Source organism: Trachypithecus francoisi, unplaced genomic scaffold (assembly GCF_009764315.1).
Source record: "Trachypithecus francoisi isolate TF-2019V2 unplaced genomic scaffold, Tfra_2.0 Lachesis_group7, whole genome shotgun sequence".
NCBI lineage: Eukaryota > Metazoa > Chordata > Mammalia > Primates > Cercopithecidae > Trachypithecus > Trachypithecus francoisi.
In genome coordinates, this window is record NW_022681472.1 from 61,660,359 (window position 1) to 61,687,099 (window position 26,741).

The following is a 26,741-nucleotide window of genomic DNA, read 5'->3' on the forward strand; positions in this document are numbered from 1 at the left end:
TGTTAGAGTTACATATGGCTAAGATCAGAATTATCAAATATCTCATTTTTTCTTTATTCCCTTTTTCTTTTTTTCCTTTCTTATCCACACAATAAATGTAGTTGTCAGCAGGATAAGTTCATGCGCCGGATAAGGTCACAATTTCATTTAGTGACAACTTCCAACAGTAGGAACTTACAAGGTTCGATTTATTAAAGAGTCAGAAGGGATAAGATCACTGCATGGCCAGCCTGATTTATCAGGGTTTGACTGGAGTACTTGAATAGGGAACATCGTATTTCAAGTTTATGTACAAAACTGTAGTTTAGTATGTGTTGTGACTGTATGACTCAAACATGGAGAAGGAAAATTAGAAAAAGTATCTCTATAAGGCAATTTGTAGTCACCAACCAAGAACAGTCATTTCCTAAGCCAAACCATGCTTAGAAATGGATCAATATAGCATAATATAAATGGTGCTATTTGTCTCAAAATGCAGATGAAATGTGGTTATTAACGCCTGAGGAAACACACAGTGGCAAGACTGCAGTTTGGCTGTGAAGATAATCAGCAGTGAAATGATCTAACCCTCTTATGTATGTAGCAAGCAGCTGTCAAATGGTTAAACCATAAAATAGCAAGAGCTCTGCCATACTTCAGCCACCTTGGCTGACTTTGAAAATGTTGGGAGATTTTTAGAATCTTTGAGTGCTTTTTGAACTCAGCATGACTTCGGGGCTGTCCATGTTTGATACCATGATGCATAATGTCTTCCAACCATGAAGCAAATATAAATATGGGTTCTGACACTATAGCCTTCTGCTATAGTATGGTCTGATAAATATTATGAGCTAATTCATGTGATCTGCTTTAAAATTTGGTTATATATTTAAAACCAAGTTCAAACCAACCAGAATTGTACTTTCAGCTAATGCAATATGATCTTCTGTCGTCTCATTTACATGCAACTATGTCCTATGAAATCTGAGCCTTGAGTTAAGGGATGTTCTGTAAATACCTTATATGTTTATATCATCAACTTAATGCTGAATTCAGGTGAAGCATGATTGCTGGTAACTATTCTAAAAGACTTACATCTGTCTGTTCCCCTTTGGTGTGCTACTATGTTCATATCCTTTGCTTTCTAAAGAGGCATCAAAAAGAGCATATTAAAAAAATACAATGTCTTGATAGCACTTTCAAAGAAAAAGTATTTGAGGGCATCTCTGGTGATTTTAAGTATTTCTCTCCACCAGTGAATTTCTTTTATTTAGGCCAAAAAGTGGGTTGATATTTTTAAAAAGCTGTGGGATGTTTGGTAGTGATTTCTGACTTAGGGCCTTTTTTTTTTTAAGTGAAGCTATCATAAGTCTTTGAGTAATCACAGACTTTTAAAAGTATGCATTATCAAGAAGATAAGAGAAACAGCCCTGAGCACTAACAATATTATCTTTTACCAAAATTGATTAGTCCGTCCTATATGTCTCAAATATTTTCTGTGAACTTACCCAGCATGTTAAAAAATCAGGCTTCTTTTTGAAGAATAGCTGCAAAAATATGAACTGGGCAGAGAAGAACATTTTTTACTTTTTCATCCCTCTCCATATTCTACAGATGAGGTAATGTAGGTGAACGTATTACATAGAAGGTTGAACAAGTGAAATGGTTGCTTGTTGTAATACAAAGAGCAGATACATATTAAGACAACTCTCTTTTGTCTCCAAAAATCAACTTCAACTATACTGAAATTGAGATACATCGTATCATCAAAATTTTCATCCCATCAATTGTGTTCCATTTGTATTTTTCAAATATCATCTGTCACAAACTCTATTAATTACCAGGGAATAAAATAATTTTTAAAGAAATTTATAGATTAAAATGTTTATGTTTCTGTTGAGGTGAAATACATTATCAAGGAGAAACCTACTAGGGAATAATTTAATGCAAAACTGTGTGATATTGGACTATAAATGCAATGGGAGTATTAGGGAAGAAAATTTCGGTTTTCTCTAGAATTCAGAGAAGCTGCATGAAGGAGAATAGCTTTGGGCTTGACCTTGTAACATTAAAAGGGTCTATTAAGGCAGGCAGGAATAGGGTGTGTCTTTCAGATAGCAGGAACCATTCTCAGAAAGTTATGGGGGAGCTAAACTGGAGATGAGGAGGAATGGATGGGGAAGAAGGCTTTTTTGACTGGAGGGAAGAACACATTTGGGAGAGCAGTAGAATGCAAGAGTTAGGCAAATATTGTGGAGCAGTATGGGTGGTATTAAAATTCAGGCAGATATGTTCAGTTTGAGATGGCCAAGAAGTAGCTAGTGAAGGAACTTGCATAAGTGGGTAACATGATGAAAGTGGAGTTTTGATCAGTTTATCCTGGCAGAGATTTGGAACCTGAATTGGAGCTGTAGAATCAATTGAGGCTGGTGGGTTATCTTCATCTGAGTTGATTCAAACCTTAAAAATGCTGATAAGAAGGGTGAATCCAACAGCCAATGGAAAAGAAAATAAGTCAGGAGATGAGGAGTGATTTGGATAAAGGTGACAAAGAGGGTATGTGACCACAGGCAGACATCAATGAATGGTTGGATGTGATGATGGAAGTATATGGACATGCTCTTAGAATTCTTCAATTTCTTTTTGGTGAAGTAGTAAATATTTATCAGATACTTTGCATATTGTTAATCCTCACAGCAACCTTTTTAGAAAACTATTGCAGTTTCTGCTTTGCATGCAGAAACTGAAGTTCAAAGGATTAGGTAACTTGCTAAGGATCACATGGCTTATTACAGTTACTCTTCTCTCATTCAATTGTGAACCCATTCCAGCGTGTATCCTGGTCTACCATTTTACAAAACTCCTTTCACTCCAAATACCTGTGAACGCCATCTCATCCAAAGGAATCTTTCCAGTTCTTCCCTTCCCCTTTTCCTTCCAATTTTCCTTCCAATCTTCCTTCCTTCCTTCCTTCCTTCCTTCCTTCCTTCCTTCCTTCCTTCCTCTTTCTTCCTTTGACAGAGTCTTGTTCTGTCACCCAGGCTGGAGTGCAGTGGCACGATCTTGGTTCACTGCAACCTCTGCCTCCCATATTCAAGCAGTTCTTTTGCCTCAGCCTCCCGAGTAGCTGGGATTGCAGACATGCACTACCATGCCCAGCTAATATTTGCAGTTTTAATACAAACGAGGTTTCACCATGTTGACCAAGCTAGTCTCAAGCTGGTGATCCAATCACCTCGGCCTCCCAAAGTGCTAGTATTACAGGCATGAGCCACCATACCTGGCCTCCAGTTCTTTTCTTACTTACATAAATTTTCAGATTCCTTGATTGATTCCCCTCTCCTTCAAATTCTCAATCAACCCCTCGGTGTCTATGGTACTATATCCAATTTCTTTTCTATGTCTCTTGCCAGTTCTCCTAAAGTTTCTATGCCTATTCCTTCATCACTATGCCTTTGAAGGTCTTTAGAATTCTGTCCTAGGTCTTCTTATTTATCATGATATACTCTTTAATCCTATGGCTTGTATTACCATATACAAGGTGGTTTTTAAATTTCTGAATAAATGCCAAGACCTTGCTTTTAGTTAAGACCTTGCTTCTGGGCCCCAGGCCTATACTTGCCTACCTAAAATCACCTATTGCCTTCTTTTTTTTTTTTTTTTTTGAGACGGAGTCTTGCTCAGTCCCCCAGGCTGGAGTGCAGTGGCGCTATCTCGGCTCACTGCAAGCTCCGCCTTCTGGGTTCACACTATTCTGCTGCCTCAGCCTCCCGAGTAGCTGGCACTTCAGGTTTCACCAGGTTAGCCAGGATGGTGTCAATCTCCTGACCTCGTGATCCGCCCGTCTCGGGTCCCCAAAGTGTTGGGATTACAGGCGTGAGCCACCACACCTATTGCCTTCTTTATAGCTGCTTCAATATCAACATTACCAAACTGTAACTCCTTATTTTGCGCTTAATTCTTGTTTTTCTTTCTGTATTCTTCTATCTCAACAGGAACATGGCCATTGGCTCATGTACCTAAGTGAGATACTTGCGTAACATTCTAGGATTCTCTCTGCCCTAAGTCCTAAAATCTAAACAATCACTAAGTTCTATGACTTTTACTTCCCAAGCCATATGGATTTTATTTCATGGAATTCATCCAGGTTCAGGCTTGTTTTGTTTGTTGCTTTATTCTTTGGCCTAACACACTGTCTGATACTTAGTAGATACCCAATACATGTTTATAGAATAAATGAATGAATAAACAAATGAATGAGGCATAAAGGAATAAATAAACAAATCAAATAAGAATTGGAGCTTTTCCATCTTATTTCAGAATATCTAATCTTTTCAAGTCAAACATCCATCCTTTGATAAAATGGTTTGAGGACCTAAGTCTCTGGCCCACCAGCCCAGTGCCCTTCTACTTCTCATAATATATTATATCTAGGGAAGGAAAATTTCTATCATGGACTGTCAGTGTTGAAAAACACCTTAGCGAGTTGTGAGTGAGTGCAAACCACCCTTTTAACAATGACAAAGCAAAGACTCAGAAAAGATATAACTTATTTGAGGCCATTCAGCTGGTTATTGAACAGAATAGGTGTAAAAATTAATCTTCTTTTAGTGCAGTAATCTTTCCTTTATTTCATGACACCTATTAATTTTTGGAAAAAAATAAAATATCGTACTCTTAAGCAATATGTAAGTTAAATATAACTTCCCTTTATACGATGTTTTATTTCTTTTGCTATCATTAAGCTATGTAACCTTGGTAGAATATACATGCTAATTATTTGCACTATGCTTGCAGTTTTTAGAAATGCTATTGTGAATAAATGAATATTTTTATTTAACTATTTCAGCATCAGACAGGTTTTTTCTAAAGCCTGAAATAACTTGTTGGCAAGCAAGAAAGGAGACTGGGGTATTCTTGCTTGTCTAGTAAGGTTGAAAAGATTAACTTGATAATTTGAACAGTTACTGGACTTTCTGTTGTGGCCATATTTAAGAGCTTGTAAAAGTATTTTTGGTCTGCTTAAAATTTTAATGGATAATCAAAGACACTTCAGAAACTTTGGAGACATTTGGATATCACTTTATGATCTGCCCCAAGTTTGTAGTTCTTAATCCATTAAAAGACAGAGCTGCTTGTAAATCCACAGGTATAGATAAGGAGTCACTGTTTGACTGAGTCTGAACCCTTTTCAAATGAAATATGTCAGTGGCAGAAAGAGAGGATGAATTACTTTTTTAAAGGGTTTTCAAAGATTCTCATGATTCCTCTGGTATCACTTAAATGTGACATGACTGGTTTTTTAGTGTGTAAAAAGAAGTAAATTATTTGGATATATTTTTATGTAGAAAAGAAGATTTTTAAACTTGCATTTAGTTGAGAGATTGAAATGTATTTTATTTTAAATGGTAAATTGTAAATAAACTGTTTTAAATGTAAATACTTATGGTTGAAAAAAATACTGAGAACCCCTAGCCGATAGAAATTAAACAGTTTATTTTCAAATAAGAAAATTATCCTAAATATTTCAATAAAGAATGTGAATATGCATATATTGAGTCGTGTTGTCCCACTGATTCCTCTCTGACATCAGATTAGATTGTTATCTTTGTGCTCTGTCTCTGAGGGTGTTTCTATAAAGGGTCTTTGATTCCAATGCATTACTCAAAAAGATTGCACAAAGATGAAAAACATTTTCAGAGGAAAATCTCATACATGGATTTGTTATTCTGTATACAGAAAACAAATTATTGTCTTTCCATTGTTTCTGAACACCGAGTAAGCATCAGGATCTAGGACTTAGGCGTTAATATGTTATTTCCTATATGTATTCTATTTATATCTTTCAGATGTTCAGACTTAGTGAATCTTTCTGGGCTCATTTTCCTCACTGCTGATCATCATTAGCTATTGATATACCAGAATTTAAAACGTTGGAGAATGTTTGTTTGTCTTAATGTAATGTGTTCTTCCATTTTCAGTGTATTTTTCAAGTGGTAAAGAAAGAGAGTGAGAGAAGAAGGGCGAATGGAAGTGTTGGCCTTGAATTTAAATTTTTGACTGGGAACATGAAATTTTTATGAACATTGCATCTTTATTGCTCAGATATAGATAAATTTAAATTTTACCATGCACACAATTTAACCATTACCGAAATATTTTAGCTGATTGTAGTTTATATACATTAGTTTTGATTTTCAGGATAAGCAATAATGAAAACATGAAAAATAATGTCTGGTATTTAAACTATTAAAAGGAGGTGACACTAAATAGAGAAGTAAAGAAGGGATAGAATTGAACTCAGTTTGACAGTTTCTTTTAAAAAAAAAACCTCAAGATTGAATCTGTATATTTAAAGATAGCTACTAACTTGAAAAGAAGCTAAAGCCAGATTAAGGCAACAATTTCATATGTTACCTGTCATGACATATAGCATTTAGAAAATGTAATTACTAGGCCAGGTGCAGTGGCTCACGCCTGTAATTCCAGCACTTTGGGAAGCTGAGGAGGGTGGATCACCTGAGGGCAGGAGTTCGAGACCAACCTGACCAACATGACAAAACTCCATCTCTACTAAAAATGCGAAATTAGCCGGACCTGGTGGTGCTTGCCTGTAATCTCAGCTACCTGGGAGGCTGAGGCAGGAGAATCTCTTGAACACGAGAGGCAACCTGGGCAACAAGAGCAAAACTCTGTCTCACACAAAAAAAAAAAAAAGAAAGAAAAAGAAAATATAAGTACTGAATATATTCTATTCTATTTTTCTCAGCTTTCTATTCTATATGGATTTTCATTGACATTAAAATTGATGCAAAAGTAATGGTGGTTTTTGCCATAGTTTTGCACCAACCTAATATTTATTCCTATTTCACTCCTTCCCATTCTCATGTCTGCTGTTGATCAGGCTGAAAAGAAATAACATTAAAAAACAACGAATTTAGGTTACTGAGATAAAATCTTTAAAATATAAACATTTCAGTATGGTGATATGGCATGGTAATACTCTTTGGGGAATAAATATCCTAGATTTAATTATTTCATAGAGAGGCTACAGGTCCTGATTGTGATTTTTTTTTTCTACCTATCCTAAACAACATTTAACCTATTGGCTTTTTTTTTTTTTTTTTTTTTTACATATTGTGACCCTCTTTTATTTATTTGTATATTATTCAATTTGTTTATTTCTTAAGCAAGCATTTAATGAATTCCTACTTTATGCAAGTGTGTATACTGTCTTTACTTCCTATTTCCCTTATAGATTCCAAAATATTACTCTGGAGTAAATGAAAGGAAGAAGACCTTCCAAAACTGCTTATTTCTAAAGTGTTGTTGTTCAAACTCTTTTGCTACAATAGAATTCTATTCAGTATACCAAATACAGAAAAACAAGTAAAAACTTCATCTAAACATTTTTTATTTGAAAAATATGCCTTGCTATTTATTGTACACATAGCCATATTACCTATTGAAACTGGTAGTAATTTCCGAAAATTACCAAGTACTTAAAAAACTCTCCAGATATTGTTGTTTGAGAGTCTTGAATAAATACAAGAATTTTAACGCAAAATGATTGTCCTATTGTTTCTTGTCTATCAGTTTTGGCATTAGATCAGTGCTTTCTAAGGGAGTGTTATTGTTTCTGATTCTAAAAGACTTAACTAAAAAGAATTGACTTCAGTAGATGATGCGTGTGAAAAGGTGAAAGGAAGAAATTGAACTAAATTTGAATACAATTGTAAGGACAACTTTTATTTTCCTCTTAGGATAAGATGAGTTGTTTTTCAGACAAGCGTAATTAATTCTCTTTGTATGAATCCTGAGAATATCATGTGTGTAAAGCGAACACACAAAAAGAGGTGGCTGCTGTTAAAGTACAAGTGGAAGTATTCTGAACACTTCTGTTTCATTGTCTGCAGGAGAGCTGGAGGTGTTTCAGAAAGATGGGGAACGAAAAATTCAGAGTCGTCAGCAACTTCCGGTGGGAACAACCTGGGGGCCGTTTCCTGGGAAGATGGACTTGAATAATAATTCTGTGGTATGTGGATATTCCAAGATGGTTAATATTTTGTCACCAACAGTTAATATTTTGTCATAGCCCAGAAATTATCTCTGTTTGCTTTCCAATGAAATCACTAAAAATAACCATTTGTTTTTGCTGTTTCATGGACGGCAAAACTTGGATACTTCTCAAGTGGTTTGTGTCTGACAGTAATATATGCAGAATTTATACAGAAACAGGTTACTCATATTAAATTGTGGCTAGTAAGGTAATATATGAGGTTATTGCTTTATCTGCTTAGCCAGACTAAGACTGTTCACATTTAATAATATATAAAATTGCCTTTATTTTTCAGATGACACAAATTGTCATCCATTACAGGTTTACATGAAGAGCAAGAAATAAACAACTTTGTTTTTCCTTGGTAATACTGTTTGTACCTTTAAAAGCAAGGATGAATGATCGGCATTATAACTTTTGTTGTTCAGTTTTTTTGTAAAAGTTCTGAGAACAGAAAGTCTATCTCTCGGTGTGATTATGTGGATTATTGATTAATTAGATGTTTTAAAAGTGATGGAGACTGGGCACAGTGGCTCACGCCTGTAATCCCAGCACTTTGGGAGGCTGAGACGGGTGGGTCACTTGAGGTCAGGAGTTCGAGACCAGCTTGGCCAAACCTGGCAAAACCCCATCTTTACTAAAAATAGACACAAAGAAATTAGCCAGACGTGGTGGCAGGTGCCTGTAGTCCCAGCTACTTGGGAGGCTGAGGCAGGAGAATCGCTTGAACCCAGAAGGCAGAGTCTGCAGTGATCTGAGATAGTGCCATTGCATTCCAGCCTGGGTGACAGAGCAAGACTCTGTCTCAAAATAATTAATAAATAAATAAATGTAATGGAAAGGTAGGTAGTTTGGTTACACTTAAACTTTATTTCTAAATTGGATATATTAGTTTGCTATTCCTGCCTCAGCAACTCACCACAAACTTTGTGCCTTAAAACAACATAAACTTATTATCTTGCAGTTATGGAAGTCAGAAATTCAAAGTGGGTGTCACTGGACTAAAATCAAGGTGTCTACAGGGCTGAGCTCCTTTTCAGATGCTTTATGGGAGGATCTGTTTTCTTCCTTTTCCAGTTTCTGAGAGCGGCCAATGGCCCTTCCCTCTTAGCCCCCCTTCCATCTTCAAAGCCACCAGCATCTGATGGAGTCTTTCTCACGTCCACATTCCATCTCTGACTCTTTTGCTTCCCTCTTACACATTTAAGGACACTTATGATTACACTGTCCGCCTGGGTCATCTAAGCTAATTTCTCTTTTTTAAGGTCAGCTGATTAACACTCTCCATTCTATTTGCTTCCTTAATTTCTCTTTGCCATGCAAAGGAATGTTCGCAAGTTCTAGAGGTCAGGGTGTAAACATCTTTGCAAGGAGCTATTCTGCCTACCACATGGGATAAAAGAAAAACAATAGCTGAAAACCTGTCTTATAATAAGTGATAATACAGGTGAGGAAATCTGGGAAGAAAAATGTTTCATATTCCTTAGAGAATCTAGAAATTTTATAAGTATTTATTCCACTGAAAGTCCTTCTCTCTAAATGCCATTTATGTAGGGAGAGTCTTGTGACTTTTAAAGGACTCTATCTATGCTAAGGGAACGTAAAAACTCCCCGAGTGCGGATTTATTGCATGAAGGAAATCCCTTCTTCAAGTTATTACATGAAAGAAATTGATACGTGTGGATCTCTGTTTATTCAGTGCAATGTGGATGTGACAGAGGTTGTTGGTTCAACTAAAAGTAATGATTAGAATAAACAGGAAATATTTGTGTTACCAAACTTTTAAAGAGTGCATGAGATCCCAGGGGTATATTTATTACTTTATAAATTCATGTATTTATCCATAAAAGGATGAAGTAGGGGTTTTCACATATATTTAAGGACCAAACAAGTTGACTTTATAGTCCAAACCAAATGTTTAATAATCTGGGCAATTTGTTCTAGGTGGGCCCGTGCAGCTACTTCGAAAGAGATTTGTGATATAGCCACAAAATGCAGGCCTCAGTTGGTTGAGTTGTATTAACAGATTCTTGTATTGATTCCTTTCAGAGAGCAATATTAACTATGTCCATGTCTCAAGCTAATGAATGTTAAGAAAGGCAAGGGAAGGATCGCCTACACATCAAAGGTTGAATTAAATGCTATTCTGAACTTATTTTATCTGGGAGTTTCTATTTGTCTTCTAGCGTTGCTTACTAAACGTTGTAAGCTATATCATATTTATCTTATTTATCACAGTGTATCAGATACCAATGCAACCTTTAATCATTTGAATGATATTTCTTCAAAAGTGTACCTACACTGTATCAGCTATAGTTGATGTTCGAGATGAACCTTTTTCAGTTTACTATATTAAAAGAATATATTTACTACAATGCTATTTTTGATTAATCTTGCTATTACTCTCTGTATGTATACAGAATGGTAGTTTTATGACATTTTTACCATATGCTAATTCATGATGGATGGAAAATAAACCTATCTGAGAAAGTTTGATTTTTCATTGAAATAATTTCTGATTTTTAGACAGTTGATGTCATTTTGCTGTTTTAATAGTTCTGTATCACTGTAAAGCTATTTTATGCCATATTTAATTTTTTAAAAGGAGTTTATATATATGAAATTTTCAGAATTTTTGATACTATTTAAAATATATGAATACTCTTTAGATGATCAACAATTGGGTAATGGGTGATTATTTAGAAAACAATTTTAATACTTCAGTTTTCTTCTTTTGTCTTAGGGTTGAATATCAAATTATTTTATTTAGTTAAAATACAGCATTTTTCCTGATTTTAAAATTTAGTTGCCTGACTAAAACATATTTTCAAATGTTTTTCTTTTGAAATAACATCCTCTTCCAAAATTTACTTCTGAGTTCATATCATTAAATACTACTAGTATTATTATTCCTACTACTGTTACTACTGTACATCAAATTGGTTAACATATATGACTGGAAAATGGAAATAGATTAGCTCATTTAATCCTCCAAAAAACCTGTGAATTTGGTTCCACCATAAATCATATTTTACAGATAAGAAAATAAAAATTCTCACTTCTGATTCCAGAGTCTCCTTTTTTAAAGACTCTGCCACAGTGCCTTCTCAGTATAACATCTGTAACATGATTTGAGCACGATAGAATTGTTGATGATTTCTTAACATGAATCATAAATTTATAAAAATCTCTGGGAGGAAATATGCAAAAATTAGAAATATACCTTTTTTTCCCCTGATGGGCAAAATATTTGTTATGTAATTAGACTACTTGAGCACTTAAAAGTTAATTCAAAGACGTCTGGAGTTTTGTTACCTCTTCATAATTTGGACAGTACTATAATATGTATTTGATATCATAAATATTCCTTATAAGAAAATATAGAGTCTACCCCTTCCCTATCCAACCTTGAATCAAATTTGGATTAATGCACTCTGTTAAATTGCTTATTCGCCAACTGATGTAATGTTACTCTGCTCAGACTCATGGTGTTGGCTCAGGAGATTCGGTTCACTAATTAATCCAACACAGTAATTAATTGAGTCGCCATGCCAGATGTCAAATCCTTTTTATATCTTTCAAGTCCCCATCTTCAAGTACATTAGCAATATGCCACCTTCTGCAGGAAGACTTTGCAGACCAGGCATTTAGATATATATAGAACATTTTTAAAAACACAGAAACACCAAACAAATTGGTTTGACAAAAAGTTGTTCTTAGAATTATGTAATACACTGAACATAGAAATAGAGTATCTTTTGTCCATACCTTATTATCTTGGTAGATACTTCGTGTTTCAAAAGTTTTATAATAGCAACAGCAGCATAGTAAATACTTTCACTGGGCCAGATACTGGTCAAAGTGCTTTACATGTTTTATAGCATATTTACTTCTTACACAAGTGCAAGAGAAGATAATATTTATCTCCTTTCTTACAGAGGCGTAAACTGCTACTTTGGGAAGTTAAATAACTAGCCTAAGGTCAACTTGGTCTGATTCCATAACCCATGCTCCAGTCTTAGAAATGTTTTCTGTGATATGATAATAATAATGCCTAGCTTACAGGAATTTTGGACTAAATGGGATAGCATATGTGAGTTATCCACAAATTTCAACTAATATTACTAGTCAGTAATCTGTGGAAGTGAACCCATTGAAATCTTTCAACTTTAAAGCAAAAAACACTCTTTAAATTAAACAAGTAACACTATAAACCTTGGTGTTTGGGGATTTTACATCCCTAAATTTGACTGCCAAGGTCTCTGTCTTAGGATTCTCGAGAGAAACAGAACAACAGGATATGTAGGTGTATAGACAGAGATTTATTACAAGGAATTGGCTTGTCCAGTTACGATGGTTGGGAAGTACAAAATCTGCAGTATTCAGTCAGGTGAGGGACCCGGGAGAGCCAGTGGTGCAGATAAAGTTGGATAGCGGTCTTTGGGATATTTCCTCGCCTATAGGGAAGCCAGTCTTTTTGGTCTCTTCAGGCTTTCAGTTGATTGGGTGAGACCCACTCACATTTTGGAGGGCAGTCTTTTTTATCCAGAGTTCACTGATTTAAATGTTAATTTCATTCAGAAACACCCTGTGAGTTGGCAATTAAAAGGAACCATCACAGGCTCCAAAGGTCTGCACTACCTTGCAAGTTTCAGTGTTTTGAGGTATGACCTTAAACTTATGAAAACATTGTTACCAGGGAGGGAGCCCAGCATTCTTTCCAGCATCTCACCTCATATCTCAGAAATAACTTATATTAAATGCTATCATGGTAGCACAAACTTGGTGTTTTTGAGAGTTTTGCAATTTTATTCATTGAAAAAAAATCAAAGGACTAACGACAAGGAAGAAATTTTAAAAATTACCTTAAGTTCTGATCAATATCTGGTTTGGATGTGGTTTTAGAACGTCTGTATTTGTATGTCGTACCTTTGAAGTTTTTCCTTATATTCTCCCAAGGACAAAGATCCTTGCAATAAACTGAATCTCAGCTGTGCTAGCATGTGGTAGTGCTTAGTAAGTGTCAAGCAACAGTGATTACTTGGAAGGTTGGGTGTCTGAAATTTAAATGGCATTTGCCCTCTCTTGCTTTTAAATATATCAGCTGTTGATAGCTAACTATTCTGATTAGATTCAGTCAACTACTGGAATCATTCAACATACATAGTTAATTAAATAGAAAGCCCCAGATGACTTACAACATAGTAGTAAACTCATCGCAACCTGTTAAATTCAACAAATGAAATTTGATAGAGAAATCTCATTTTATTCTGTTCAATCAGAACAAAACCTTGTATTATTTTCCCACAGGGTATTTGTGATACTGAATTTTTTTAAAAAATAAAATATACATATAAAGGGCACTATAGATATTTTGTTGACCTAATAATGAAATAATGCATGTATCAAATTGCATCTTAAAATTTTAAGATAGTCATCTTTCCAGAAGTGGGATTAAGGAAAAAACTAGAAGTCCCTGATCTACCTGCTCATAATTAGAATTATTAATTGCCTCCATTTCTCCCTTTGCAGTTTTATCTTTTCCAGTATTCATCTTTGATCTTAATCATTGCTAGTCTTCAACCTTCGTACTGTACCTATCCTGTAGCAAATATATCTCTACCCATGTCTCCAGCATTCACCTCTATAGGCAAAGGCTGCCCAGTGGGCACACCTGTGACTTTTCTACCTGAGCACTTTTTTCTAGCCTTAAGAGCAAACTCCCTGTAAACTGGGAAAACTGGAAGTGCTGGAGATTTCCTATTCCCAAAGGTTATCCTCAACCAATGATGGACAGAAGGTTGGTGGACTAACACCTCCGCTTCCCTTCCTCTTGGTTAGGATACAAGATGTGTTCTATATTGTTTATTAGAATTTGGCAGTGGAATGGAGCGCTGATTGCCTTTATAGTGAACATTTTGTGAACCTCTTCCCTTTCCTGCTTACTTGGCCACAACCTTACTGGGATTTTCTGGGATCAACTTCCCAGTAAACTACTTGTACTGGAATCAGTCTCAGGGTAAGCCTCTGGGGAATCCATACTAAGACAGCCTCTAAGATGTAATAATGAAATAAATGTGAAAGCAATATCCAAATTATTATTGAGATTATAGAGGACATAGAATTATTTAACCTTTATTATCCAATTTTGGACCTCTATTACTGGCACATAATTGGTATTCAATAAATACTCTTTAAAATAAAAATCTAATCGAACTGAATTTACTTATCAGGAACATTCTCACTGATTCCACCCATATTCTCCATCTTTCCCATCTCAATGGCATAATTTATAATTTTGCTGAGGCATGACTTTTTGTTCAGCCTCAGATTTCATTGATGTTGACATTGTGAATGATATCTTCCTTCTTAATATTCATTTTAATCTGGGCTCAGGACTACCATACTTTCCTATTTCTCATATCTCTCTGGGTCTTGGCTCTTTTTAATTTAACTGTGAGTGTTTCCCAAAACACTTCTGGCCTTTTTTCTCTTCTCCCTCTGTTCCCAGTGCCTCAGGGAGCTTATCCACTTGCAAAGCTTCAGCTACTAATTTACAAATGACATTTAAATAAAAAAATCTCTAACCTTGGCTTTTTACCCTTTCTCTAATAGCACATTTCAACTGTTTTGCGAGCCTTTCCCATTTAATTCCTCCAACTACACAGTCACAAAGAGAGTTTATTCCTGTCTCCACAGGCAGCCTCTCTTTTCCTGACTTCCAGCTTTCAGTCACCTTTAATCCTAGTCCTCTGCCTCTCCTTTCCTACCTCTGCTGGGAGTTCATTCTCTCAGTTATCTTGTGTCTTTTCTGCATTTCTACCTCTCCTTCTCACATCTCAAATGCTATTCACACACAGTTACACATACCCATACCTCTCTCCTTTGGCCTGTAACTACTACCATCTCTTTTTCCTTCTATTCAGAGTCAAACATCTTCCAAGACTCTCCATTTCGTGTCCAGAAACCAAGCATCATAACTCCTGCTTTCGTAATGATTGTTCTCCTCTTTCTGTTCCTACTACCACTGCTTTAATCAAAAGCCCCACCACCTCTCTCTTGACTATTACAATATTCTTCTGTCCTTCCTTGTCATCTTTTTCTTTACTCAGACCACAGTATGTCCTGAAAGCAAAAATACAGTAGTCACTTAAGTCCTGTGCTTTAAAATCATTCTAAAGGGCACGAGAATACCCCAAGGTTTTGGTAAAGCCTAAAAAAGGCCTTCATGATACTCACCTCCCCAGGTGATGCTCACCTCCCCAGATCTGACCCCTTATCCACTCTCTTATAGACTTTAGGCATTCTGAACTACCTATGGTGCCCTGAATGTCCATTTTTCTTCCACATCTGTACATTTGGTCCTGTTGTTTTATCGTCTTGGAAACCCCTATTCCCTCCTCCCCACCTATCTCTCTTCATCTCACTAACTCCAATACTTATTTAAAGACTCTGCTCAAAGTTATTTCCAAAGTAGACCTTCTCTGAAGCCTCCTGTCTGGAATAGATAACCACTCTTGGAGTATTTCCCTGGTGCTCTAGGTTTACTAGGATAAGAGCACTGATCACATATCTGTGAGCTCCTGTTTGCTTGTCTGTCTCCCCTGCAGACCATATGCTTATTATCTATTTTTTATCTTTCTATCCTTCCTACTTAGAACAATGTCTAGCTTATACTAAGAGCTCAGTGAATAATATTTGAATGAATCAGCACATTAATTTTTTCCTTTCACTTTTCTCCATAGCAGGAACAACTGCACACCCCTCTTTATTCAAGACCTTGCATCCTTCCTGAGGCTTTACATCCATGTCTGTTTCGTCTGTGATCTTGCTTCATCTGCCCAACTCAGCAGAGCAATTACCACAGGAAATGCTATCTTGTACCTGTTTCGTTTGTTTATAGACTTGCCCTTTTATTTTAATCTCATTTGAGAGGAAAGTTCAGTAGGACAAGATAACTGTGTCTATTTCTTCAGTTTTTATCTCATAAGGAGATATGCTCATGATGGTTTCTGGAGAAATGTTGACTAATTTCAGTATAAGATTTGCAACCCTTGGGTGCAGCTAGGGAGGATGAGGTGTTGAGCCTAGTGAAGCAATTATGATTTGTTTACAACAGACTCAGTTTTAGATCCCTCACTATGACATGGGTGAAGGCCAAGAAGGTGTTCTACTCTACCATGCTTTCTGTGAAGTCGCATCCAGCCTCACACGTTCCAGTGACAAACCATCTGGGAAATTCCATCTGTCTCTGCTTGGAAACTGAGGTGGCAGTCGCCCACTGTGAGCAATTTTCTATTAACTTCTTGGATAAGATCAGTCAGATTTATACTGAATTCATGGGAACCGTAAGAGCAAGGTTGTTCCAAGAGAAGACAAATGTACTGATTCCTCTAATTGGGCTTAAGCCAGTTTCATTCACAGACACCCTTAGGTTCTAGTAGTGCAAGGACTTATAACCTTTTTAATTGTACCCTGTTCCTCTTGGGAAACGTTGGCGAAATTCATTATTGATGGATGTTGTAGATTGTCCCTTAGGGAGGTCAAGATCCTGGCTTCTCTTATACTCTATCTGCTATGTGGAGAATTAATGGAAATGGAGTAGATGGGAAAGCTGCTCAAAGAAGACTTGAAGGCAAGAAATTTAGTGCAGCAGAGCCTTGAAAAGTGATGTGTTGGTTTGGTTTCTAGAATTAGAGTAGGTTGTTGTTGTTGTTGTTTTATTATTATTATTTTTATGGAGGGGATTACTCAGAGAAAGAGGAGAGAGAAGTTTGTGTGGAGGCCTCAGTAATCAAAGGCCTCCTGTTGAATGTGAGTCAGAAAGGAAGAAACCAAACACCAAAGAATTATTTCACAATTGAAATATGTAGAAGCAAGCCAGAGAGGTCAATTGCATGTTAATCTGAAGGGATTGGCTGTGTTCTAATGCAGATATAGTTATGATATTGGCAGTGGATGAAAATACATTGTCATATGGCACAATGGTATTGAAACGAAAACATGAATTTGTGCCCTTCCTGATAATTTTTACTTGCCTCCAAAATAATACCTTTTGTGTATAACTAGCTTATCTGTTAACCTCAATCTCATCCTGACTTACTTTATCTCCTGATGGTGAAGTCTTTCCAGGTTCTTTACATTAGGACTTGGATTTGAAAGGTGGCAACACAATTCCTTGCTATACATAGACAATTTTATTTATGGACCTAACTTACTATCCTTTGCCTGAAATTTTAACACATTTTGGCCTTTGGTTTATATGGCTAAACCTATTTACCCTTAGTTAGGCCAAGTTTGAGCTTTTAAAAAAATTATTTTTAAAAGATTATTCATTATTCCCTTTTTCCAGAACCCCGAGGAGAACTTTTGTTGAAGATGATCTTTTCAGAGTTATTAGAAGGACAATTAGTGCTGTTAATTAATTTCTGAAAGAAGGAATTGTTTATGTCATCATAAGATGATCAGAGCTGACCCACTCTATGTGTGTAAAGTTGAGACTAATGAGTCACATAACCTTTTCCCACAGAGGGTCGGTGTGAAGGATGGAGAATCACTATTGATTTATAGCTCCAGATACTCTTTGTGGGAGTTGTGATTGTTCCCACACATAGGGATCCTTACATGAATTTTCTTAGTGCAGATTTCAGTGCTACTGTCATTCCTTCGTATTGGCCGAAAACAGAATCATGGAGGCCTAAGGTGGAAGTGGGTGAATATATAGAGTCCCTGCCCCTCTAGGGAAATCTGTCACCATCTTGACTAGTGAGGAAGTGGTTTGTAAAGCATAACTATTATTTTCGTAACACAATTATAAAATATCAGTCTTGAAATGTAGTTTTTGCTGGAGGGGAAGGTAGAAGTAGCAAAGCCCTGTGAGGAAGAGTTGTTCATGGAGTTGACCAAACTGTCCTCTGTTATGTGCTGATAGGTCTGGCATGCCTTTTTTTTTTTTTTCTAATGGAGTCTGGCTCTGTTGCCCAGGCTGGAGTATAGTGGCGTGATCTCATCTCACTGCAAGCTCCTCCTCCTGGGTTCGTGCCACTCTCCTGCCTCAGGTCCCAGTAGCTGGGACCACAGGTGCCCGCCACCATACCCGGCTAATTTTTTGTATTTTTAGTAGAGACGGGGTTTCACCGTGTTAGCCAGGGTGGTTTCGATCTCCTGACCTCATGATCCGCCCACCTCGGCCTCCCAAAGTGCTGGGATTACAGGCATGAGCCACCGCACCTGGCCTCTTGTGTAAATTTCTAACAAGAGAATAATACAGTAATATTTATTACATACTTTGATAATTTGAGAAATTATTTGAGAAACTCTCTGGGAGATTAACATATTTTTGCCTGTTAATTTAAATATTGAATTTAACTTTTTTTTTTTTTTTTTTTTTGTGACAGAGTTTTGCTCTTGTTCCCCAGACTGGAGTGCAGTGGCATGATCTCAGCTCACCACACCTCTGCCTCTCAGGTTCAAGCAGTTCTCCTTCCTCGGCCTCTCGAGTAGCTGGGATTACAGCCATGTGCCACTATGCCTGGCTAAGTTTGTATTTTTAGTAGAGACGGGATTTCACCATGTTGGGCAGGCTGGTCTCGAACTCCCGACCTCAGGTGATCTGCCCACCCCGGCCTCCTAAAATGCTGAGATTACAGGCGTGAGCCACCGCACCCAACCTAAAGTTGTTCTTTATTATTTATTGACTCTTTTGTCACTTTTCTCACAAAACCCCTTGTCCCAGCTTGACAAAACTGTGACTTCTTGACTCTAATAATTTCAGTGTCTTCTCTGTCATTTTGTATCACTTTCTGTTTTTTTAATGGCAGGAAACCAGACTCAAGCATAGAGTCATGTAGATTGTTCTGTGGTTTTCTTCTCATACTCTTTAGTTCCTTTGCTGAGGGTTAAAAATATGAGCACAACTTGTCTCAGGCATAGTGTCTCCCACAAGGCTTTAATCAAGGGGACAGACAGGTCTGTGGTGTCATCTGAAGGCTCAGCTAGTGGAGGATCTGCTTACGTGCTCACTCAAATGACTCTTGATTCAGTGCTTTGCTAGTGGGCCTCTGGTTAAGGCAACTCACAATATGGCAGCTGGCATCCCTCTGAGCAAGCAGATGAGAGCACAGGACAGGGACCCCAAGACAAAAGCCACAGTGCTTTGCTAACTTAATCATAGGAGTGGCATCCCATCACTTTTGCTGCATTCTAGGGAAGGAAATTGTGCAGGGCTTGAAACCAGAGGGCTGGGATGTCTGGAGGCCATCTCAGAGGCTGCCTGCCACAGAAGGTAATTTGCATAAGTAGTTAACCTGACCTGTGGATAGGGAAGGCCTTTCAAATACTAAGAGCCATGGGAGCAATCACAAAAGAAAATTCAGTGAATTTGAATACAGACAACAAAACTGTATGCTATACAGCATCATAACCAAAATCAAAGATTAATAAGTAAAATATATTTATGAAAATGAGGTATGTTTTATTATTATTCATGAAAACATATATGGTTTCTCACACCGGTGATCAGTGGCTTCCTGATTAATTTATTTAGATATTAATTTTGCAATAAAGACAAAAATATACAAAACATGATTTGTACAAAAATTTGGTGGGAATTAGGGATCAAAAGTAGTTTGCTGAGTGTTTCTTCTCCTTTGGTAATTTTGAGAAACATACACCCACACACTGTAAAGATCAAAAGTGGGAGAGAAAGTACAGCAAAGAGCCCGTGATGGGGTCAGAACAGCCTAATTCTAGTCCTGACTGTTATTACCCAAAGTGGATGTGCTATCTTGGGTAATCATACGTGCTCTTAGTTTCCTCATTTATAAAATAGGGGTTATTTCTTTGTTCTCATTGGTTTCGAAGAACATCTTTATTTCTGCTTTCATTTCGTTATGTACCCAGTAGTCATTCAGGAGCAGGTTGTTCAGTTTCCATGTAGTTGAGCGGTTTTGATTGAGTTTCTTAGTCCTGAGTTCTAGTTTGATTGCACTGTGGTCTGAGAGACAGTTTGTTATAATTTCTGTTCTTGTACATTTGCTGAGGAGTGCTTTACTTCCAATTATGTGGTCAATTTTGGAATAAGTGCGATGTGGTGCTGAGAAGAATGTATATTCTGTTGATTTGGGGTGGAGAGTTCTATAGATGTCTATTAGGTCCGCTTGGTGCAGAGATGAGTTGAATTCCTGGATATCCTTGTTAACTTTCTGTCTCGTTGATCTGTCTAATATTGACAGTGGAGTGTTGAAGTCTCCCATTATTATTGTATGGGAGTCTAAGTCTCTTTGTAGGTCTCTAAGGACTTGCTTTATGAATCTGGGTGCTCCTGTATTGGGTGCATAGATATTTAGGAGAGTTAGCTCTTCCTGTTGAATTGATCCCTTTACCATTATGTAATGGCCTTCTTTGTCTCTTTTGATCTTTGATGGTTTAAAGTCTGTTTTATCAGAGACTAGGATTGCATCCCCTGCTTTTTTTTGTTCTCCATTTGCTTGGTAGATCTTCCTCCATCCCTTTATTTTGAGCCTATGTATGTCTCTGCATGTGAGATGGGTCTCCTGAATACAGCAGACTGATGGGTCTTGACTCTTTATCCAGTTTGCCAGTCTGTGTCTTTTAATTGGAGCATTTAGTCCATTGACATTTAAGGTTAATATTGTTATGTGTGAACTTGATCCTGTCATTATGATATTAACTGGTTATTTTGCTCATTAGTTGATGCAATTTCTTCCTAGCCTCGATGTTCTTTACATTTTGGCATGTTTTTGCAATGGCTACCAGAATCTCTGGGACACATTTAAAGCAGTGTGTAGAGGGAAATTTATAGCACTAAATGCCCACAAGAGAAAGCAGGAGAGATCTAAAATGGACACTCTAACATCACAATTAAAAGAACTAGAGAGGCAAGAGCAAACACATTCAAAAGCTAGCAGAAGGCAAGAAATAACTAAGATCAGAGCAGAACTGAAGGAGATAGAGACACAAAAAACCCTCCAAAAAATCAATGAATCCAGGAGTTGGTTTTTTGAAAAGATCAACAAAATTGACAGACCGCTAGCAAGACTAATAAAGAAGAAAAGAGAGAGGAATCAAATAGTCGCAATAAAAAATGATAAAGGGGATATCACCACCGACCCCACAGAAATACAAACAACCATCAGAGAATACTATAAATGCCTCTACGCAAATCAACTAGAAAATCTAGAAGAAATGGATAATTCCTGGACACTTACACTCTCCCAAGACTAAACCAGGAAGAAGTTGAATCCCTGAATACACCAATAGCAGGCTCTGAAATTGAGGCAACAATTAATAGCCTACCCACCAAAAAAAGTCCAGGACCAGATGGATTCACAGCTGAATTCTACCAGAGGTACAAGGAGGAGCTGGTACCATTCCTTCTGAAACTATTTCAATCAATAGAAAAAGAGGGGATCCTCCCCAACTCTTTTTATGAGGCCAACATCATCCTGATACCAAAGCCTGGCAGAGACACAACAAAAAAAGAGAATTTTAGACCAATATCCCTGATGAATATCGATGCAAAAATTCTCAATAAAATACTGGCAAACCGGATTCAGCAGCACATCAAAAAGCTTATCCACCATGATCAAGTGGGCTTCATCCCTGGGATGCAAGGCTGGTTCAACATTCGCAAATCAATAAACGTAATCCAGCATATAAACAGAACCAAAGACAAGAACCACATGATTATCTCAAGAGATGCAGAAAAGGCTTTTGACAAAATTCAACAGCCCTTTATGCTAAAAACGCTCAATAAATTCGGTATTGATGGAACGTACCTCAAAATAATAAGAGCTATTTATGACAAACCCACAGCTAATATCATACTGAATGGGCAAAAACTGGAAAAATTCCCTTTGAAAACTGGCACAAGACAGGGATGCCCTCTCTCACCACTCCTATTCAACATCGTGTTGGAAGTTCTGGCTAGGGCAATCAGGCAAGAGAAAGAAATCAAGGGTATCCAGTTAGGAAAAGAAGAAGTCAAATTGTCCCTGTTTGCAGATGACATGATTGTATATTTAGAAAACCCCATTGTCTCAGCCCAAAATCTCCTTAAGCTGATAAGCAACTTCAGCAAAGTCTCAGGATACAAAATAATGTGCAAAAATCCCAAGCATTCTTATACACCAGTAACAGACAAGCAGAGAGCCAAATCAGGAATGAACTTCCATTCACAATTGCTTCAAAGAGAATAAAATACCTAGGAATCCAGCTTACAAGGGATGTAAAGGACCTCTTCAAGGAGAACTACAAACCACTGCTCAGTGAAATCAAAGAGGACACAAACAAATGGAAGAACATACCATGCTCATGGATAGGAAGAATCAATATCGTGAAAATGGCCATACTGCCCAAGGTGATTTATAGATTCAATGCCATCCCCATCAAGCTACCAATGAGTTTCTTCACAGAATTGGAAAAAACGGCTTTAAAGTTCATATGGAACCAAAAAAGAGCCCGCATTGCCAAGACAATCCTAAGTCAAAAGGACAAAGCTGGAGGCGTCACGCTACCTGACTTCAAACTATACTACAAGGCTACAGTAACCAAAACAGCATGGTACTGGTACCACAACAGAGATATAGACCAATGGAACAGAACAGAGTCCTCAGAAATAATACCACACATCTACAGCCATCTGATCTTTGACAAACCTGACAAAAACAAGAAATGGGGAAAGGATTCCCTATTTAATAAATGGTGCTGGGAAAATTGGCTAGTCATAAGTAGAAAGCTGAAACTGGATCCTTTCCTTACCCCTTATACGAAAATTAATTCAAGATGGATCAGAGACTTAAATGTTAGACCTAATACCATAAAAACCCTAGAAGAAAATCTAGGTAGTACCATTCAGGACATAGGCATGGGCAAGGACTTCATGTCTAAAACACCAAAAGCAACGGCCGCAAAAGCAAAAATTGACACATGGGATCTAATTAAACTAAAGAGCTTTTGCACAGCAAAAGAAACTACCATCAGAGTGAACAGGCAACCTACAGAATGGGAGAAAATTTTTGCAACCTACTCATCTGACAAAGGGCTAATATCCAGAATCTACCAAGAACTCAAACAAATATACAAGAAAAAAACAAACAACCCCATCAAAAAGTGGGCAAAGGATATGAACAGACATTTCTCAAAAGAAGACATCCATACAGCCAACAGACACATGAAAAAATGCTCATCATCACTCGCCATCAGAGAAATGCAAATCAAAACCACAATGAGATACCATCTCACACCAGTTAGAATGGCAATCATTAAGAAGTCAGGAAACAACAGGTGTTGGAGAGGATGTGGAGAAATAGGAACACTTTTACACTGTTGGTGGGATTGTAAACTAGTTCAACCATTATGGAAAACAGTATGGCGATTCCTCAAGGATCTAGAACTAGATGTACCATATGACCCAGCCATCCCACTACTGGGTATATACCCAAAGGATTATAAATTACTCTACTACAAAGACACATGCACACGTATGTTTAATGCGGCACTATTCACAATAGCAAAGACTTGGAATCAACCCAAATGTCCATCTGTGACAGACTGGATTAAGAAAATGTGGCACATATACACCATGGAATACTATGCAGCCATAAAAAAGGATGAGTTTGCGTCCTTTGTAGGGACATGGATGCAGCTGGAATCCATCATTCTTAGCAAACTATCACAAGAAGAGAAAACCAAACACCGCATGTTCTCACTCATAGGTGGAAACTGAACAATGAGATCACTTGGACTCGGGAAGGGGAACATCACACACTGGGGCCTATCATGGGGAGGGGGGAGGAGGGAGGGATTGCATTGGGGAGTTATACATGATATAAACGTCATGCACATGTACCCTAGAACTTAAAGTATAATAAAATAAAATAAAATAAAATAAAATAAAATAGGGGTTATTATACCTGCCGTACAACATAGAATTGTAAAATTATATAAAATTATATGCATTTAGTCACTTTGAAAAACATACAGATTGTTTAACAAACCTGGATTCCTTTTTATTATGCCTGTGAATAGAAAGTAAATTATTCATTCCTTTAATTCCCCAAGCAGTGCATCTAGTCTTTTCTCTTCTGTTCTCTCCCTGAACATATTTTAAAAGCAGTTCTGGTTGTCATATGAATATAGCTTCGTATACGTGTGCTCACGTGTATCCATACACACACATGCTTACTGATTAGCTGGCATGAATATTCTGAGAACTCATAGCCTAGACAAGTAAAAGGTATGGACTTAGTGCATTCATCATCTAAGTAGAAAATTACCACAGAGGAAAAACACATATTTTCAGGAAGAGAAAGAAAGGTTAAGTGGTCAAACTGCCTTTTGAATGATCTTGGCTTCTTTGAGTTTTCTTTTTCTAAGGAGTTGTCCTTCAGAAAGCATTTCTCAGGTGTGTGATTGGGGATTTCAGACAATCGGAAAAGTAATTTACCCTGTCTGATTCACTTTTGAGTTAGGTTTGTATTTTAAAATGTTAACTCAATTCTTTCATTATTTATGGCATTTTAGAGCTCAGTACAGAATGGAGTGAATAAGGCAGTCATATAATGCAGACAGTGATGTACTGTGAAATATGAAGAAATGGGGACAGAGTTTGGAAGAGCAGAGGCACTTCATGTGCCTTAAGTTTTAGCTTTATTAAGAAGTCAAACAAATACCATTTGTACCTCATTACCCTATGTGTAATAGTGTGAGCATTATCCCGCAGACAAGAGCAGCAAGAGTCCCTCAGGTTCTGATCCTAATCTCGGATGTGGCATTACCACCTCTCCTCTGAAAGCCACTGCTGCCCAGGCACACACAGCATTTTAGTGCATTTAAAGGTACTCAATTATATCCATGTGTGCATCTGAGATAAGCATCAGGACCCAAGTACATGTTAAATTCAGCTCCTATAGGAAAAATAAAATAGCACTTGCCTTTATTAAAGAAGTACAGAAGTGGTGGAAAGAAAATTTGTCCTTTATCTGAATATATTCAGCAAGAAACCTAGGCAGTCTTATTCTTGTTGCATTCCTTCCAAACTTTGTGAAAATGACAACTCTTCAAAGGAGGCAGAAATGTGCACAAGTGTCCCCCGTCTCTGCTGATATTCCGGGAGGAGAAGGGGCAAGGGAGGAAGAGTGCGTGATGAAAGTCAAACAGTGGTCGGCTCCATTACTTCATTAATCAAGTGGAGGCATTCTGAAAAATGTTCCTCTTTGGTTGCAGCCATCTATTTTTTGGTGTTAATCTGCGCCCTGTGGCTGGGTTTTGTGAAGGGAAACAATGAGCCGTTGTATCACCCCCCTCCCTTTCCCCAATTGTTGTAGCCCCTGTCAGAAGGCTCTGAGGATGATGCAGGTCTGTATCAGCCTGATAAGGGAAAAGAGGATTCAAAATGGCTTTGGAGAGACTCCGTGGGAGTGGAGTGTGCTGTTTTGGACTAGACGAGCTAGGGAATATGGCAGAGGCCCTTAATGGGATCCTAAGGCTTCAGTGCCAAACCTTCTGCTGCTTCTTGAAGGTTTTCTAATGAAATATTTTAATGGTAAAATTCTGAGACAGTCAGAAGGGCCGAGGTTCGAGATGCTGTTTTAAGTCATTTGCTCCATAATCTGTGATTAGTCAATCCAGGTCAAAAAGACAAAAAAGAAAAAGAAAAAAAATCCAAACTCAACAAACGTCCCAGAGTATGCATTAGGTCACTTTTATTCTGTTGACAATGAGTGTTCAATTCACTGTCATCATGAGCTCTGTACAAGTGGCCTGTGCATTTTATATACTGTAGGTTCCTATTTTATGGCTAGATGAAATATGAAGCTATCTATCATAATGCTGATTCCATTTTGGCAGGCCTTTCGATCCACATATGGTTCAGTTAAGCTGTTTTGGAGCCTAATGTACCTTTGTTATTTATTGAGATTTTTGAAAGAGGAATAAGTGTGCTATTTTTGCTCTGCATTAAAAAATACACATTAAATGTTTCAAAAATAATTCATATAGCTAAGAAAATTCTAGTGAGCTTTAGAAACGGATCTGCTATTCCTAGGACAGCTAAAATAAAATCATTCCTACCCATGAAGGGAAAAATAAAAAGACAGCTGAAACTGCAGCAAAATAGAACCATTATCTTATAGCACACGGTAATAATGTACATGGAGAGCAATTAGTAAACAGGGGCAAGAAAAGTGGGCATCACCTTAACACACTGTAAACTTTAAGTATCTTTAAGCTTATAGATGATGCTGAGATTTTTTTTTTTTAACTATTCATTCTACTGTTGGCCTGGTGTCTTACGAATAAACATAGAGGCACAAAAATTAAAAACAGAGTAGTTGTCAGATGAGTGAATGATAGGGAAATACCTCGCATACCATGGATAGTCCAATGCTTATCTAGAAAAACTTAGCTGCTCGGAGGTGATGTTTGCTCCCCACTGCTGAGACCTGGTTGGTAGAGGGCAACTCCACCTTCAGATTTAGCGTTCTTGTTTTGGTAAGTGTAACTCAGACTCTTAACTATTGGTTAAAATAATGTCTGCGTGAAAATACAAAGAAAGATAGAAGAAAAGTGATACATCCTGTCATATTGGAAGACAACTTTTTGTTTTTAAAAATCTTTGATAAGATAGATCTATTTGTATGTATTTGTATATTAATGCTCCTACTTTGTATTTGTAAAGAGC

The 26,741-nt window shown here is 37.2% G+C and overlaps 1 protein-coding gene across 4 annotated transcripts in view; it reads left to right on the plus strand.

The window, feature by feature from the left end:
* The window catches only part of ZFPM2 (zinc finger protein, FOG family member 2), a 489,264-nt gene that overhangs the window by 234,892 nt on the left and 227,631 nt on the right, over positions 1-26,741 (plus strand). For all 4 annotated transcript variants that reach the window (XM_033202439.1, XM_033202440.1, XM_033202441.1 and 1 more), the window contains one exon: positions 7,896-8,014. In XM_033202439.1, the coding sequence (XP_033058330.1) occupies positions 7,896-8,014 (119 nt within the window). The remainder of the gene's footprint in view (positions 1-7,895; positions 8,015-26,741) is intronic.